Raw genomic sequence first — 18,145 nt, 5'->3', positions numbered from 1 at the left:
ATGTCCAACAATACTTAACTACAACTGTATTTAGGCAAAGTATGCGTGAAATATTCCTGTTAGCCTAATGAAAGTTTCACTTAAAAAACGTACCTGAGAGATGAAATTATCTGAAAGATCATGTTGATTATTCCATGTTTCTCTTCTATATAGCTTAACAGACTTTTCCACAGGAACTGCCAGTAACTATTAGGAAAGATAAATGATTTAAACAAAAGTTTACATTAAATTAGAGAGGAAAAAAAGAAAAAAAAAAATCATCCAAATAAGACTATGAAACATAAAGCAAAACTGTACTTTAATTGGCAACTAACAAAACTCAGAAAATTACTTAAAATTTTGATAAGCAAAGAATGAGTGATCGCTCTATTGCTTGCACTGAAAACCAGAGCACTTGTAGTTACGTATTTTTGATACTACTTCTCAGGAATCTAAGTCCTTTGGATCTAAACATTCATCTCATTTGCCAAAAGGAAAGAAATAGGTCCAGAATGCTTTAAATATCTTAAGAAAAGGAAACTGATCTTCTTACACATTCTTCCAAAGAAAGAGACTAATAGAAAAAATACAGTATTTCCATGTTTATACAAAAAAGAGAAAAATATTTATGAACAGAAAAACTATGTTAATTGTATTGATTTTTAAATTAGATTAATATTTCATGAGCAAAGAAAAAATACATACTAAATCCTCAACTATCACTTTAATGCAGAATGTAGTAGTCTTAAGAGTTTACATGCTACAAAGGGCATAGATTAAAAGAAAGTCTCCCTCCCACCCCTAAATCCTATTTCTACTTCCCAAAGGTACACATAAGCATAGACTGCACAAGAATGCATAGGTACAGGGGTGCCTGGGTGGCTCAGTCAGTTAAGCATCTGCCTTCAGCTCAGGTCATGATCCCGGGGTCCTGGGATTGAGCCCCTTGTCATGCTCCCTGCTCAGCCAGGAGTCTGCTTCTCCCACTCCCTCTGCTTCTCCCCCTTACTTGTGCTTGCTCTCTGTCAAATAAATAAAATCTTTAAAAAAAAAAAAAAGAATTCATAGGTACATATATATATATATATATACACAAGTACATACACAATAAACAATAGAATTCTATTTATACCTACTGCTCTACAGCTTGATGTTTTTTATTTCACAATGTATCAGAAGACTATTCCCAATGAGGACATACAGATCTACCTCACTTTAACAATTGCAGAATATCCTACTTTCAGGAATACCAGGATTTATTTAACCAGTTCCTATTAATAAACATTTAGTATGTTCCTATTCTTTTGCTACTATAAACAGTGATGCAACATTTTCATTATACATACCCTGTAATGCATATATATAAATATGCTTATAGGATTTATGCCTAGAACTAGTACTGTTGTTCATTCTGATAAAAACTGCCACTCTCTTCCACATAGTATATAATCAAACTTTTGATGTTTGAACATCCAATAAATGAAAAACAGGCTATCACAATAGTTTCAATTTGTATTTCTTTTGGTATGAAAGGTTCCATATACTTTCATACGTTAAAAGTCACCTATATTATCTTTTTATGTACACTGTTCATGTCCATGACCACCTTTCTATTAGGATCTTATTGACTTTTTTTTTGAAAGATTTTATTTTTATTTTTTTTCAAAGATTTTATTTATTTATTTCAGAGAGAGAGAGAAAACAAGCAGGGGTAGACAGGCCAAGGGAGAGGGAGAAGCAGACTCCCCACTGAGCAGGGAGCCTGATGTGGGGCTCGATCCCAGGACCCTGAGATCATGACCTGAGCTGAAGGCAGACATTTAACCAACTGAGCCACCCAGGTGCCCCAAAAGATTTTACTTTTAAGTCATCTCTACACCCAATGTGGGGCTCAAACTCACAACCCCGAGATCAAGAGTTACATACACACTCCTCCAAACGAGCCAGGCAGGCACCCCAGATCTTACTGATTTTTAAGAACTTTTTTTTTAACTATTTATTTGAGAGAGAGACAGTGTGTATGTGAGAGAGCACTAGTGGGGGGAGGGGCAGAGGGACAAACCAACTCCCCAATAAGTGGGGAGAGCCCAATGTAGGGCTTGATCCCAGGATCCCCAGATCATGACCTGAGCCAAAGTCAGATGCTTAACCTACTGAGCCATCCAGGCACCCTGACTTATAAGAACTTTCTGAATATTAAGAAAATTAGCTCTTGGGGTACCTGGGTGGCTCTATGGTCCCCTTCAAACACCGTACTGATATCTTATATTAGAATGTTCTCAAAAACTACAGGTTAATTTAAGAAAGAACTGACATCTTTTTTTTTTTTTTTTTAAGATTTTATTTATTCATTTGAGACACAGAGATAGAGAGAGAGAGCATGAGCAGGGAGAGAGGCAGAGGGAGAAGGAGCAGGCCCCCCACTGAGCCAGGAGCCTGATGTGGGGCTCGATCCCAGGACCCTGGGATGATGACCTGAGCCGAAAGCAGATGCTTAACCATCTGAGCCACCCAGGCACCCCAGAAAGAACTGACATCTTTATATTGAAAATTCCTTTCTAAAAATGGAATATATTTTTCTATTTAAGTCTTCTTTTACTCCTCTTGATAGAATGTTAAAGTTTTCTTTATATAGCCCTTTCACATTTTGGTAAGTTTACCCTTGTTATTTCATCTTTTTTGATTTCACAGTAAATGCATCATTTTTTTCTCCACCATATATTTTCTAAATGGTTATTATTTATATATAGGATTATTATTGGTTTTGTATATTAGTTTGTTTCCAACTACCTTACTGGATTTTCTTACTAATAATATTTTTCCCTCAGTTGATTTCTTAAGATCTCCTTATAGTCAACCATTTCATTTGTAAATAATAAGTATTCTCCTTCTTCTTTTCAAACAGTTCCTATCTCCTGCCTATCAGCTACTACCTCCAAAATGTTAAACGCTACTAGTAAGAGTAGACATAACAAGACTGTTTCCAGAGTTGTTCCATTAAATACAAAAATAAAGAAGAATATAAAATTAATTCATACAAGGAAAGAACCTTTACAAAGTTAAAATGTTTTTTGTTTTTTAAGTAGGCTGGAGCCCAACCTGGGGCTTGAACCCACAACCCTGAGAGATTGAGACCTGAGCCCACACCACGAGTCGGATGCTTTAACCAACAGAGCCACCCAGCCACCCCCAAAGTTAAAATGTTTCTTAAAACATACCAATATTAATTGGTTGGCTTGGGGCACTAAAATTTACAACCTAAATGAAACAGTTACAATTTAAAAAAACAAATTCTACTATTCTCACATTCAAAGTTGACAAGAACTAGAAGAAATGACTAAAACAAAGGCTGAAAAGTAAGAGTCACTCACCTTCCCACTTTTTGGATGCCAAGCAAGTCTGCAGATTGATTTTGCATTTATCACATCATTGCATTTTTGTAGCAGTGGCCAACTAACAGTACATGTCTGATATTTTAAAAAAGAAAATTTATTTCCCTTTATGAAACTTCTCCAAGAGATATGCAAAATGGAATATATTTCATAGGTGCTTTCTTCAAGCTGACATACTGCTATGAAAAAAGCCACTTAATTCACTTTCATCTAACTATGATATCTGATTTACCTAAATTACTTTAAATAATTCAGAGGTATAAAAAGCACAAATCTTAAATAACTAAATAAGCGTATTTCCTATGTAGAATAAGCGAACAATATACTCACTGAATAAACGTATATACACACACATTTAAAAGAAAAACCAATACATTAAAATCTTAAAACATCTACAAAGATAAAGTTAAGAAATCTCCTATAAAATGTTAAGGTATCAAAGTCAACCCCATTTAAACATTTCAAACATAAGGGGAAAAAACTGTGGCTATTGAGGCATACTCTGTGGGGGATACTTTTCTCAGCAGCCACATTATCTCTAGAATGCCTCAGGAAAAATTAATGGTTCCCTCTGTCAATCCAGAGAGCTCTTTCTTCATACCTCCTTTAAAACTTATCAGGTTGGTTAGAATAAGTCATTTATGTGACTCTCCAAATAAAGTATGGCCAATGTCTTATTTTATTTTTGTATCCCTAACATCAAGATCCCAACACATGGTAGTTTATAGTATAGTAAATATATACTGACTGATTTTTCCCCACTGATTTATAAAACCTAAAACTGAACTATAAATCAATTTCCCTTGTGATTGGGTACAGTTAGTCTTCAACACACTTTCACATTAGATTATTACAGAATTTGATGACAAAAACAGTATTCAATGCTACTCAAAAGAAACAAACTATAAAGAAAAAGAATTATTTAGTCCAAAGCTATGTAACACCTCATTTATGACAGAAACGAGCATAAAGTCTTAAATTCAAATTGATAAGTTTACCTGATCTGAAATTTGCCACACTTTGACAGTTCCATCACAACTAGCTGATGCCTGCAGGAATAAAACAATAAATTTCTCTATAGTTACAGCCATAATACCATATGGAAACTGGTTCAACTGATAAACCAAATAGCCTTTTCATCAACTGTGTGAAATTTTCTGCTAATTCTCTTACAATTTTAAACATATTGAAGGAAAAAAAAAAAGAACAAAAGGAAAAAATGATTACCAGAAAGATGTCCTTAGGATCAAAGGAAAGACTTAAAACAGGAGCATCATGTCCTCGAAATGTTTTCTGTTGGCTGCAATCCATCACATCCACAACTTTGACTAGAAAATCACTATGAACAGTAAGAGTAATGTATAACGGACATTAATAAATACCCATACAAAAGCCTCTCCTAAAATCTATGACCCAAATATTTCAAAATCACAAGAGTAAATGTCATAATTTCTTTATAGCAACATGTAGAATTTGGCATCCAAATTTAAGGACCTACTTTTTAATCTTGCCCCATGAAGATACTAAAAACACAACTCAGGATTTCCCTTTAAAATACAAACACTTTGGGATGCTTGGGTGGCTCAGTCGGTTGAGCACCTGCCTTCAGCTCAGGTCTTGATACCCTGGTCCTGGGATCAAGTCCCACATCAGGCTCCTTGCTCAGCAGGGAGCCTGCTTCTCCCTCTGCCTGCTTCTCCCTCTGCTTGTGCTCTCTCTCTCTCTGACAAGTAAATAAAATCTTTAAAAAAATAAATAAATAAATAAACTACAAATACTTCCTAACTGGTTTCCTTAGTTATATCTTAAGCTTCTATTACTTATTAATTAAAGTCCCAACCATTTTTATTTTTAAGTCACAACCACTTTTAAAAGTACTATGTCAAGGGCACCTGGGTGGCTCAGTCGTTAAGCGTCTGCCTTCGGCTCAGGTCATGATCCCTGGCTTCTGGAATCGAGCCCCATGTCGGGCTCCCTGCTCTGCAGGAAAGCCTGCTTCTTCCTCTCCCACTCCCCCTGCTTGTGTTCCCTCTCTCGCTGTGTCAATCTCTGTCAAATAAATAAATAAAATCTTAAAAAAAAAAAAGTACTATGTCAGGGACACCTGGGTAGCTCAGTTGGTTAAGAGGCCAGCTCTTGATATTGGCTCAGGTCATGATCTCTGGGTCCCTGGGATCCAGCCCTGTGTTGGCTCCACACTCAGCAGGTCTGCTTGAGATTTTCTCTCTCCCTCCCCCTGCTCATGCACAATCTAAAATAAATAAATCCTTAAAAAAAAGAAAAGAAAAGTACTATGCCTTTTACTTAACCTCAGCAATTCATTAGTTCCTTTTTTTTCCTATGACAAATAAGCATCAAGAGAAACAACAAAAATACTGACAGTCCAGGTTCTACCCGAAATTATTTTTAAAATTTCGTATCAAACTATCATGTTTCCCCAATCTTTTTCAGCATTTACTGTCTGCAAAGCAAGATATCTCAATTCACAAAGAAGCACAAGGTTGCCCTCAAAAACCTTTACTAAAGACTTGAATATAAAAATTAAGTGGGACACCTGGGTGGCTCAGTTGGTTAAACATCTGACTCCTGATTTCAGCTCAGGTCATGACCTTGGGGTTGTGAGATAGAGCCCCACATCAGGCTCTGCGCTGGGCATGGAGCCTACTTAAAGTTTTCGGTCTCCCTCTCCCTCTGAAGCCTCCGCACCCCGCAAAAAATTACGTCACACACACACACACACACACACACACACACACACACAGAAGGGACAGAAATGTCCTGAAAGGGACAGAAATGTCTTTCAGGATGGAAATGTCCTGAAAATGTAACCCTGAAGCCAATGAATGAGGCCATTCTGTTCTAATATTACTTTCTTTTCTGGTACCAGAGGACCTTACCTAGATCCTGCAGCAATTTTTGCACCATCCCCATTAAAGACCACATGGTTTGCATTTGTGGTGAACCGAGTCAATATACCATCTGGAACTCCTTCAGGAAATGTGTGGACTTGAATAGTATTATTGGATACTGCAGTGACCAATTTCCCATTCTAAAAGAAACATTGGCAAAAAAGTCCAAATCAATTGAGTCTTTCCACACTTAACAATCCTATAAAAAAACATAAAAACTTATAAATGTAGTTAATGTCAAGAGAAAAATCATCACTCAATGTACAAGTTTCCTGAAGTGTCTATTAGCAAGAAAAATTTACTTACTAACCTTTATGGAATTTAATTCTCCCTTCACCAGCCAAATTTTTGGCCTCTGGATTTTCATTTACTTCTGACAAGAAAATGATTTAAATAGTATTTTTATGCATCCCCAAGTGTCATGAAAGAGACTCAAGAGAGTTTTTCAGAGAAAAAAAACAGCTAGTCTCAGTGAGGGAACAGCACATCATACATCAACAACCACCATAGTGTTGCCCTGTGTTTCCATGATAAAATCATTAGATGCCTTTTTGGAATAGGTAAAATCTAGATGCAGAATCCATGGCTTCTCTTTAAAAACACTAAATAGGAAGACAGCAAGTAGGAAGATCCAAAAAGAATACACTTATAATGCTGAGCACTGTAAAACTGTTGAGAATTACTATATTGTACAACTGGAACTAATATAACACTGTACGTTAATTATACTGGAATTAAAAATATAAATAACTTTCTTAGAAAATAATAAAAACATTAAATAAACCAAGTTTTAGGATCTGAAAATGATCAGCAGACACCACTGCTCTGCATAGATTTTGGCTAAGAATCATAAAAGGTCAAGTATCTGCCCTAGAACCTTAATTTTATCACTTCTCTAGGAGGAACTAAGTCCTGACAGACTAAATCATAGTCTACCAACCATACATGCTCTGATAATTCATATGGCCAATTTATTGAGATTAAATGCTAACTGCCAAAGAAATAAATTACTCAAGTTTGTTAATGAATATCCTACAGCAACAGGTCTCAGTCTTATTTGCACATATAAGACCCTCCGCTTATCTACAGCACCTGCTCCCACTCCAACGGAAAAAGAACTTAGTAATACAGTGACATGTTACTATATAGAAAAATTAGGGAAGATACATACATCTGTTCAAGTAACAGTATAGATGATTCAGATTTGAACTATAATACATACTTATCTTCAATTACTGGAAAATTGGTGAAAAATACTGCTTATGCCTACATTGTAACTACTGTAAGTAATTAAACAATCCACAATACACTAAATCTATCATGTTGAAGCTAAACAACAACTTAAATATGAAAACAAGAAGAGAATTCAAGAAAAACTATAACCAACTCAAGACAACACTGATGATGCAGAGAAACTGCAGAAACACCAACTATTTGTGTTCATGCACAGGAATTTTGCAACCTGGCTGTGCTTTACTTGGCAGACAGATGTCTCAGTAGAATCTGACTAAGCCTCCTGTTAGATCTAGTAAAGAATTTTGGTAATTCTTTAATAACACATTAACTGGTCCTCTATTCATGTGAAAATATTAAAGTATTTATCTGTACTTACTCACCCAAGAGACCTGAATAAAGGACTTGCTTTGGAGTCAATTTCCAACAAATCTACTGGGAAACCACATCACTATCAGTACTTTATCAACTAGTAAAATTAAAAAAGAGAAAACACCCAAAGGATCAGGGATCAGGTCAGATCACTCTTCTCCCTAGTGGATTGAGAAGAATGGATCCCAGCACAGGCTGACTTGAGCTCCAGCCCACTGTGTCTCTTCCCAACTGTGTCATTTGACCTTCCTCAGAGCTTTGACTTTCCCAAGAATAAAATGGAGGTAATTTCACATACTTCCCCATATCTTTGTTAAAAGGCTTTGACAATGTACAATACTATGCAAGCATTAACTATTACTACCAGTTGATTCATCTCATTTTCACTATTTTGGAGAGTGATATTTTCTCCACTTTGTTCTCAAACAAAACACCTAACTGTACTTCCCTGTACCACTGACTCCAAAAACAGAAAGTATATTTATAAGCAATTATATTTTTAATGAAATCTGTTGTAAAATTGTCAGCTTCACATGGCTGTGTGGTAATGTCATTTCAATGAAGTACCATAAACTCTATTCCTAAAGCCAAAGAAAACATTTTAGCACAGACTATCAGACTTGTAGTTCATTGAATAATGGCCCCCAAAAGACATGCCTAAGTCCTAAGCCCAGGTACCCGTGAATGTGGTCTTATTTAGAAATTGGGTCTTTGCACATGTAGTAAGTTAAGGATCTAAATCTAGGGGCGCCTGGGTAGCTCAGTCGTTGAGCGTCTGCCTTTGGCTTGGGTCATGATCCCTGGGTCCTGGAATCGAGCCCGGTGTTGGGCTCCCTGCTCAGCAGAAAGCCTGCTTCTCCCTCTCCCACTCCCCCTGCTTGTGATCTCTCTCTTGCTGTCTCTGTCAAATAAATAAATAAAATCTTAAAAAAAAAAAAAGGATTTAAATCTAATGACTGATGGCCTTGTAAGAAAATGGAGAGAAGATGTGAGACACAAAGACACAGAGAAGAGGGCAATGTGAAGACGGAGGCAGAGACTGGAGTGATGTATCTTCCAATAAAGGAACACTGAGGATAACTGGCAACCACCAGAAGCTAGAAGAGAGGCATGGAACAGACAGGGCTCAAAAGGAGCTAATCCTGCCCACACCCTGATTTCAGGCATTTTGCCTTCTGAACTATGAGACAATAATTTTCTGTTGTTTTATGCCACCAAGTTTGTGAAAATTTATTACAGCTGCCCTAGGAAACTACTACAAGACCACTTTTTTTTTCTTCCTTACAGTCTTTTCATACACAAATGCAGTGCATACATACTGTGGAAGAAAAATAACAACATGAAATTATTCTGGGCAGAGTGAGTTTCCCTACTCTTATGAAGTAATCTCCATTAACATTTTGGGGTTAAGTCTTTCTAACTTTCTTAAATACATTTATGTACATATATCCTTTATTTTAACAAACATAAGACTACACAATACAGGGGCGCCTGGGTGGCTCAGTTGGTTAAGCGACTGCCTTCAGCTCAGGTCATGATCCTGGAGTCCTGGGATCGAGTCCCGCATCGGGCTCCCTGCTCAGCGGGGGGTCTGCTTCTCCCTCTGACCCTCTTCCCTCTCGTGCTCTCTGTCTCTCATTCTCTCTCTCAAATAAATAAATAAAATCTAAAAAAAAAAAAAAAAAAAAAAAAAAAGACTACACAATACAGACTACTCTGCAACTCTTCATTTTTCAACTCACCGTAAATATCTTTGCAGACGAAGATATATAGCACTCACTCTTTTTCTGTGTGTGTGTGGCTACGTAGTAATACATTACATAAGTCTCCCAAAATTTATAAAACAGGGACGTCTGGGTGGTTCAGTTGGTTAAGCATCTGCCTTCAGCTCAGATCATGATCCCAGGGTCCTGGGATCCAGCCCCAGTCCGGGTCAGGCTCTCTGCTCAGCAGGGAGCCTGCTTCTCCCTCTTCACACTGCCCCCCTCATGTTTTCTCTTGCCATCTCTCAAATAAATAAATAAAATCTTAAAAAAAAATTTTACAAAACAAATTCTCTCCTGAAGGATACTTCAATTAGTTCTAACTTTTGCTATTATAAACAATAGTTTTACTAATATCCTTGACCACACAAATATGAAAGTGTATAAGAATTCCCTCAGGGTAAATAGCCAGAAATGACCGTGTGCATTCGAAGTTTGATATAAAGCATGAATTTACTCCCTTTTTTCTTTTTATTTGAGTGAAAGTGAGAAAAGGGGAAGGTGTGAAGAGCAGAGGGAGATGGACAAGAAGACTCTGCACAGAGCACGGAGCCTAACATGGGGCTCTATCTCACCACCCTGAGATCATGAACCGAGCTGAAATCGAGAGTAGGTCGCTCAACCACTGAACCACTCAGACACCCCTGAATTTACTTCTTAAAAAGCTCCCTAGGGGCACCTGGGTGGCTCAGTTGGTTAAGCATCTGACTTGATTTCAGCTCAGGTCATGATCTCAGGCTCATGAGATGGAGCCCTGTGTGGAGCCTGCTTAAGATTCTCTCTCTCCTCCCTCTGCCCTTCTCCCCGCAAAAAACAAAAAAAACAAAAACTCCCCAGTTACACTTCCAACAACTGTTGTGCAATACTATAAAATAACAGAAAATACATATTGGTCTCTGTCTCCCATTCCTGGCACAGAGTTCCTAAAACCCTTGTAATTTCCTAAGTGACAAGACTACTAGGAGCAGCTTTTGCTCTAATATTTGGTCTTTGATCCCAGTTCCTGACATAAAGCTCTTAAATCCCTTGAAATTTGATAGAAAAGACATTCCTAAGGAGGCAATTCTTGGTGGACTCCTGGATAGCTTCAGGATGAGGGCTGCTCATCAGAAAAATCAAACCATGATTAGAAGCTTGGAACTTTCAGCCTTATCCCATCATCATCTGGGAAAGGGAGAAGGGCTGGAAATGGAGTTAATAATGGCATAATCAAATTATGCCAATGTAATGAAGCCTCCATAAAAATCCCAATGGTATGGGGTTCAAGGAGCTTCCGGCTTGGTGAACACATCCCCATAACAGGAGGGTGGCGGACCCCAACTCCATGGGAAAAAAAGAGCCTTTCAGACCTTATCCTATGTATCTCTTCATCTGGCTGTTCACCTGTATCCTTTATCTATATTTCACTATATAATGAACTGGTAGGAGTGTTTCCCTGAATTCTGTGAGCTGTTGTAGCAAAAGATTGACTCCAAGTAGGGGGTCGTGGGAACCTCTGACTTATAGCCAAGTAGGACAGATGCTGTGGGTAACCTGGGGACCTACTACTTACAACTGTTATCTAAAGTGGGGGCAGTCTCGTGGGACTGAGCCCCTGACCTATAAGGTCTATGCTCACTCCTGTGAGCCAGTATTGGCTCCAGTATACTCCAGCCAGTATTGCAGAGAATTGCTTTGATGTAGGGGAAAAAAACCCACACATCTGGTGTTGGAAGTGTTACGAGGAAGGTAGTAGTGTGAGAGTAAAGGAAAAAGATGGGAGAGTGTTTTTCCTTAACAAATACTTACTTCTCCAAATCCTCACTATTACGGAATTAGCAATATTTTTCATCCTTGCCAATCTGATAGAAAAAAAAAATCCAATTGTTTAATTTGTACTTCTTTGCTTATTAGTGAAATTTAACTTGTATCTAATATATGTTGGTCATCTATATTTTTCCATCTGGGAATATATTTTCCATTATATATGACCATTTTATTTTTTTTAAGATTTATTTATTTATTTGAGAGAGAGCACGTACACGCATGCGAGAATGAGCAGGAGGGGGAGAGGGAGAGAGAAACTCAAGCAGACTCCACGATGAGCACAGAGCCTGATACAGGGCTCAATCTCACAACCCTGAGACCACGACCAGAGCCGAAACCAAGAGTCAGAAGCTTAACTGACTGCGCCACCCAAGTGCCCCTATACATAACATTTAAAAAAGAATATCGAAAGTATCTAAAGACCATCTCATTCATCTACCCTAATGAGCCTGAGTTTGAAAAAAAAACATGAATTCTGTGAAAATATTTTTTCTACCCAAATACAATACTCAAAATTCATCACAAATAAAAAGCTTAGTGGTTTTTACATACTTAGTTTGCAAAGGCCTTCTGAAAACATGTCTCCATTCTCCAAATAACCTACAGATATCACTCGCATATTTACCTTACATAAAACATTAGAAACATGAAACATGTATATGTCTTGAAAAAGTTAAAATATTCCTCTTTTCTAGTGTAATTAGTTGTCTAAATTAGTGAACTAAAAACCTGAAAATGCCATGGAGTTTTCTCTCAAAGGGAAAAAAAGGGAACATCTAAATCTCAAAAGAAAAAGTATAGTTTCTTGCAAATATCTTAATTAGTTTACCACTAATAAACCATTAATCACCTTTAATAAACCATCCAGATTTTAAACCCATTCAGATTCAGATTTTACTTGTAAAAATTTCAGGCAATTTATGGCATTATTATACATATTTGAATGTTATTATTTCATAAGAGAAACAAACAAAAAGTGTATCTACATTCAAAACTTCAACAAAAATATTCTTCACCCATACATAAAAAATCACACAGCAGTATCATTTCTCATCAGTTGCTATAAATGTTTTTAATACCTTCAAAGCACATGAATATGCCTTTTCTCCAACGTTAATGGACTTAGGGTCATCATCATCCAAGTCTTCCCAAATCCTCACATCACCATCACTTCCACAAGTCACAATATAACTGTGAAGGAAACACACTCATTAAGATGTCGTTCAAGTTTCAGAAAAGAAAAAAAAAAAGTCACCCAGTTTCAGGCCTATTAATTTTTTTTGGAATACTTTATCTTTTTTCCAATAAAATCAAAGTGTTAGTCAATGTTTTCTCATTTTACATACATAAACCTCAATAACAAAGCCTGCTAATCTCCTATCCTATAAAATGAAAGGTGAATTTAATGTTCTCTCCAGTTTCTCCGTGGCATAAAATTCTTTATCTGTAATAATGTAAGAAAGATGAATGGGTAATTTTTGTTAACAACAGGGACAAAGTCTACCTTGCTCACCGTTGTGCCTCTAGCACAAAGCCATCTCTGACATATAGAAGTCTTGATAAATGTTTGTTGAATGAATAAGTGGATGGATATAAGAGCTCAATTATCCAAAGCTGATTATTCAAATGGCCATCTGTATCTCTCAAATCTTGTTTTAAACCCCTTGCCTTCCTGGTGCTTATATTCATTTGGTATGTGTCCTATCTGTATGTGTCCTGACACATACAAAAGCAAACAAAATACAAAAATAACATGGCAAATGGCAAAGAGAAGCTACATAAAGAACTGTAGAGGTTCATAAGAAAGGTGGTATCTACACTGGGAAGTCAAAGGGCAAGCAGGGCAAGTAGAACTGGATATGCTGAGATTGGTGAAAAGAGCAGTTCCAAACAGAGGAAACCACATAAACCAAAATACCAAGTTAGTAAAATATGAGGGAGTTCACTTAGAGCAGACAGTACAGGAAATTGAGAAAGAAAATGCAGATTGGGGGTCACCCTATTTACAAGGACCTTAATCCAAGAGTAAGGAGCTTGGACTCCCTTCTATAGGAAATAAACAGAAGGACCATTAGTCTTTTTGCCTAGGATATTTTTGTTTTTTTAAAGATTTTATTTATTTGAGAGAGAGCAAGAGAGAAAGCACAAGCCAGGGGGAGAGGCAGAGGGAAAAGCAGACTCTCTGCTGAGCAAGAAGCCAGAAGCGGGCTTGATCCCAGGATCCTGGGATCATGACCTGAACCGAAGGCAGACACTTAACTGAATGAGCCACCCAGGTGCCCCAGACTAGGACATTCCTGATTTATACATCCAGTTGGTTTAGAATCTGTCCTCAATTTTTTTTTAAAGATTTTATTTATTTATTTGACAGAGAGGGACAGAGCGAGAGAGGGAACACAAGCAGGGGGAGAGGGAGAAGCAGGCTTCCCGAGGAGCAGGGAACCCGATGTGGGACTCAATCCCAGGACCCTCGGATCATGACCTGAGCCGAAGGCAGACGCTTAACGACTGTGCCACCTAGGCGCCCCTGTCCTCAATTTTTTTATTTTAAGACATATTAGTATTGGGGCACCTGGCTGGCTCAGTCGGAAAAGCATATGACTCTTAATCTCGAGTTGTGAGTTCAAGCCCCATGTTGGGTGTAGAGGTTACTAAAAAAATACATAAATTTTAAAAAATAAATAAAATGTAGTATCTTCTAAAAAAATATATTAGTATTATTTGCATCAAAACTGGTTGGGTGAGTTTGACAGACCTCTTCTTTGCACTTCCAGCTTCTGCCATGATCTTGTTTAGTAGTGAAACATGTACAATGAATAGAATTCTCACTTTATCACATAGGTAAATCTGAAAGACAAATGATTACCCATCTCCCCATTCCAATCCTTTCTTGATGCAACACTACTAATACCTCCTTTCACAGACAACAGGTGCTAACAGACAAAAACCAAAGTGAAGTCAGTCAAGAGGCCCTACAGCGATTTCTTTCAGTCTTCAGTGGTGATGGGGTAAGTACCTCATATCACTGTCCCTACTGAATACTGCTGTCCCTACTGACTATTTGGTGCCATCAGCCAGCCAGTGAGGGAGATGTAGAAAGTTGCAGCTGCCAGTTGGTAGTACTAATGGAAAATTAGAGTGAAATACAGTGGAATTAGTGAGAAATACATGCAAGAAATAGTTAAGTTAAATAGTTAAGTTGAGCTTTTAGAGTAGTCTGACTATCTTGACAGTGTTTTTGTCATTTACCATAGGAATAAAACTAAATGTTAATTTTATTGATTATGCCTTTTAATAAAATACCTTTCAGTAGCAACTAAAAAAAAGCTATCAAGTACATGTTAAACAAAAAATTAAATACTACATTTCTGCTTCTCAAGAAGTTGATAATGGAAATGTAACATGAACAGAATGTTAGTTGACGTTTATCATGGGGGCTGGAGTGATGACACCAACCACAGAAAGTCAGAAGAGACAAAATTCCTGAAGAAACCTGAGCATCTACTTTGTAAGTTAGTGATTATCTTGTGACTCCCTGAAAACCATGCTTCTACAGCTGCAGAAAGTGAGTCTGCATCTTGTTGGGCATGACTTTTCATAATGCAGTACTGTCCAACAGAACTTTCTTAGAGAATGGAAATGGTCTATATCAGGCTCCTGAGCAATTAAAATGTGGTTTAAAATGTGACTCATGCAACTGAGGAACTGAATTTTAAATTTAGTTAACTTTAATTAAAATCTAAATAGCCACCTGTGGCTGTGGCTATTGTACTGAACATTCAGCATTAAAACAGATGACAGTGGATCTAAATTAATTTTGTTCATTTTTCAAGTTTTCTAATTTAAGTATGAAGTAAAGTTATAGCTGTTAATACGTTGTCTCCATTAGTAAAATAATTTTTCCATCAATTAAGTGATACTGGTTTTATCTCAATGTCATCAGAAGGTTTAAATAGAAAATCAGTCAGATTGATTCCAATAATGGTTTAGTCTTCTTCTCTTCAGCTCATGGAAACAAAGTAAAGCTTCTCGAAGTTTATTCTGTGGAAGCGAAACATCTATTATTGGGAATTCTATCTAACTTCATTTGAAAAGTTCAATGGTAAAGATAAAATTCTTAATTTTTACAGTAATACAACATTTTGGTTGAGCATAGCACTGTAGCAAAAACAATGTATTTACTGAATTTAGATATCTATGAAACACCTATGTACTTCAAATTCAAAGTATAATTCATAACCAAATGCACTGTGATAATGTACCAATCAAAACAGAAGCCATAGTTGTCAAATTTTGAGATCATTTTATTAATACCCAGGATAACAAAATTCTTTTAACAAACTGATATTAAATACATAAAAATACTTCAGCATTGCATAAGATGCTTTCTCTTCTGCCTATCATCAATCAGATTTTCTAAATATTTGAGCCTTTGAAAAGTGAATTTTTTTTAATCTAAATTCAATTAGCCAACATAGAGTACATCATTAGTTTTAGATGTAGTGTTCAATGATTCATCAGTTGCATATAACATCCAGTGCTCATCACATCAAGTACCTCCTTAATGCCCATCACCAAGTTACCCCATGAAGAGTGACTTTATAAAACCTAGGTGTCCTGGGCGCCTGGGTGGCTCAGTTGGTTAAAGCAACTGCCTTCGGCTCAGGTCATGATCCTGGAGTCCCTGGATCGAGTCCCGCATCGGGCTCCCTGCTTGGCAGGGAGTCTGCTTCTCCCTCTGACCCTCCCCCCTCTCATGTGCTCTCTCTCATTCTCTCTCTCTCAAATAAATAAATAAAATCTTAAAAAACAAACAAACAAACAAAAACCTAGGTGTCCTATAATGATGGTATTATTATTACTGGAAACAAGTTCCCTAAGTCTTAGTTGCATCTTGCTCAAAATCAGTTAACAATCTTTAATTTAAGCCTTCAACTTAAGGCTTTGAAGCTTTTAGTAAAACGCAGTTAATGAAAACAAAGCTTATGCACAGGAACATACTAAAATATATCCCTACAAAAGCAAATAAGAATTGAACAGAAGCGCCTGGGTGGCTCAGTTGTTAAGCGTCTGCCTTCGGCTCAGGTCATGATCCCAGGGTCCTGGGATGGAGCCCCGCATCGGGCTCCCTGCTTGGCGGGAAGCCTGCTTCTCCCTCTCCCACTCCCCCTGCTTGTGTTCCCTCTCTCTCTGTGTCTCTGTCAAATAAATAAATAAAATCTTTAAAAAAAAAAAAAAGAATTGAACAAATTGTACATTAAAAGCTGAAAAAGTAAATGACATAATTTTGAAATTTGCTAATTGTACTCTGGAATATCATGACCTGTGAGAAGAATCTTCTGAGGGAAGTCCTTTTTTAATTGTATAAATTTATGTTCTATGCCAGAATATTACATTGAGTAGGCTTAAAATTTGTGAAACATTCAAAGAAACCACAGACAACTTCCTTGATGAATTTTGTCTTTAAAAATATTAAAGAACTAGGGGCGCCTGGGTGGCTCAGTCGTTAAGCGTCTGCCTTCGGCTCAGGTCATGATCCCTGGGTCCTGGGATCAAGCCCCGCATCGGGCTCCCTGCTCAGCGGGAAAGCCTGCTTCTCCCTCTCCCACTCCCCCTGCTTGTGTTCCCTCTCTCACTGTCTCTCTCTCTGTCAAATAAATAAAATCTTTAAAAAAAAAAAAAATTAAAGAACTAAAAAAATAAAATAAAATAAATTTTAAAAATATTGAAGAGCTTACTATTGAAAAAGGGTACTCTGGATACAGGTGGAAAAAAAAAAAACCAGAACCTGTAAAAATACTGAAGGTGAAAGATTTACCTATTTAAAATAAATTTTTAAAAATTGAGACTCTTTCAGGGCGCCTGGGTGGCTCAGATGGTTGAAGGTCTGCCTTCGGCTTGGGACATGATCTCCAGGTCCTGGGATCGAGCCCCATGTGAGGCTCCCAGCTCAGTGGGGAGTCTGCTTTTTCCTCTCCTACTGCTTGTGCTCTTTCTGTCTCTCTCTCTCTCCAATGAATAAACTCTTTAAAAAATTAAATTAAATTAAAAATAAAAATAAATAAAAATTGAAATTTTTCCACTTAGTAGAATTTGCTCTGAGCTTACCAGGTATGTGAGAACCTAAAGAAAGTATTTTCTGATTGAAAAATATTATGGTCTAGGGACACCTGGGTAGCTCAGTCAATCAAGCATCTGCTTGAGGGTCCCGGGATGGAGTCCCCATTGAGCTCCTTGCTTAGCAGGGAGCCTGCTTCTCCCTCTGTCTGCTGCTCCCCCTGCTTGCCTGCTTGTGTGTGTGCTCTCCCTCTCTCTCTGACAAATAAATAAATAATCTTTAAAAAAAAGAAAAATATTATGGTCTAAAAAAAGAATTAACTGAAGGTCTCACTTTAAGGTCTTACCATAAATGTAACTCTGAGGAAGACTGCAGTCAATTTTATAATAAAAATAAAAAGAAGACTATATTGAAAAAAAAAATATTTTTTGAGAAAAATATCAGCAACATCATGTTAAAGACAGGCTAAAAAACTGATTAAAGTACATGAATATGTACCAAAAATATTCTATTTATGTAAATGTTTGGATTATATGTTTAATGTTTAGAAAATCAATGTAAAATTTTTTTAATGTTTTAATCTCACAAATGTTTTTACAAAAAAATGTTTTGAAACAGTTTTTGAAAAGAAAT

General features: G+C 37.0%; 1 protein-coding gene across 4 annotated transcripts in view; it reads right to left on the bottom strand.

Annotated features, from left to right (window-relative positions):
- Positions 1 to 18,145, bottom strand: part of WDHD1 (WD repeat and HMG-box DNA binding protein 1) — a 59,327-nt gene that overhangs the window by 36,694 nt on the left and 4,488 nt on the right. For 2 of the 4 annotated variants that reach the window (XM_034992291.1, XM_034992292.1), the window contains exons 3-8: positions 12,534 to 12,645; positions 6,269 to 6,420; positions 4,599 to 4,710; positions 4,370 to 4,420; positions 3,351 to 3,446; positions 94 to 186 (exon numbers count right to left, since the gene is read on the bottom strand). In XM_034992291.1, coding sequence (XP_034848182.1) covers positions 94 to 186; positions 3,351 to 3,446; positions 4,370 to 4,420; positions 4,599 to 4,710; positions 6,269 to 6,420; positions 12,534 to 12,645 — 616 coding nt within the window. Of the gene's footprint in view, positions 1 to 93; positions 187 to 3,350; positions 3,447 to 4,369; positions 4,421 to 4,598; positions 4,711 to 6,268; positions 6,421 to 11,436; positions 11,490 to 12,533; positions 12,646 to 18,145 lie in introns of those variants that run through there. The other 2 variants (XM_034992293.1, XM_034992294.1) reach the window with 2 other exon arrangements.

The sequence above is a fragment of the Mirounga leonina genome, unplaced genomic scaffold (genome assembly GCF_011800145.1).
Source record: "Mirounga leonina isolate KUSES-001 unplaced genomic scaffold, KU_Mleo_1.0 Mir_82, whole genome shotgun sequence".
NCBI classification, from domain to species: domain Eukaryota; kingdom Metazoa; phylum Chordata; class Mammalia; order Carnivora; family Phocidae; genus Mirounga; species Mirounga leonina.
Note: the sequence above shows the minus strand (reverse complement) of the source record. Positions and strands in the feature narration are given on the sequence as shown.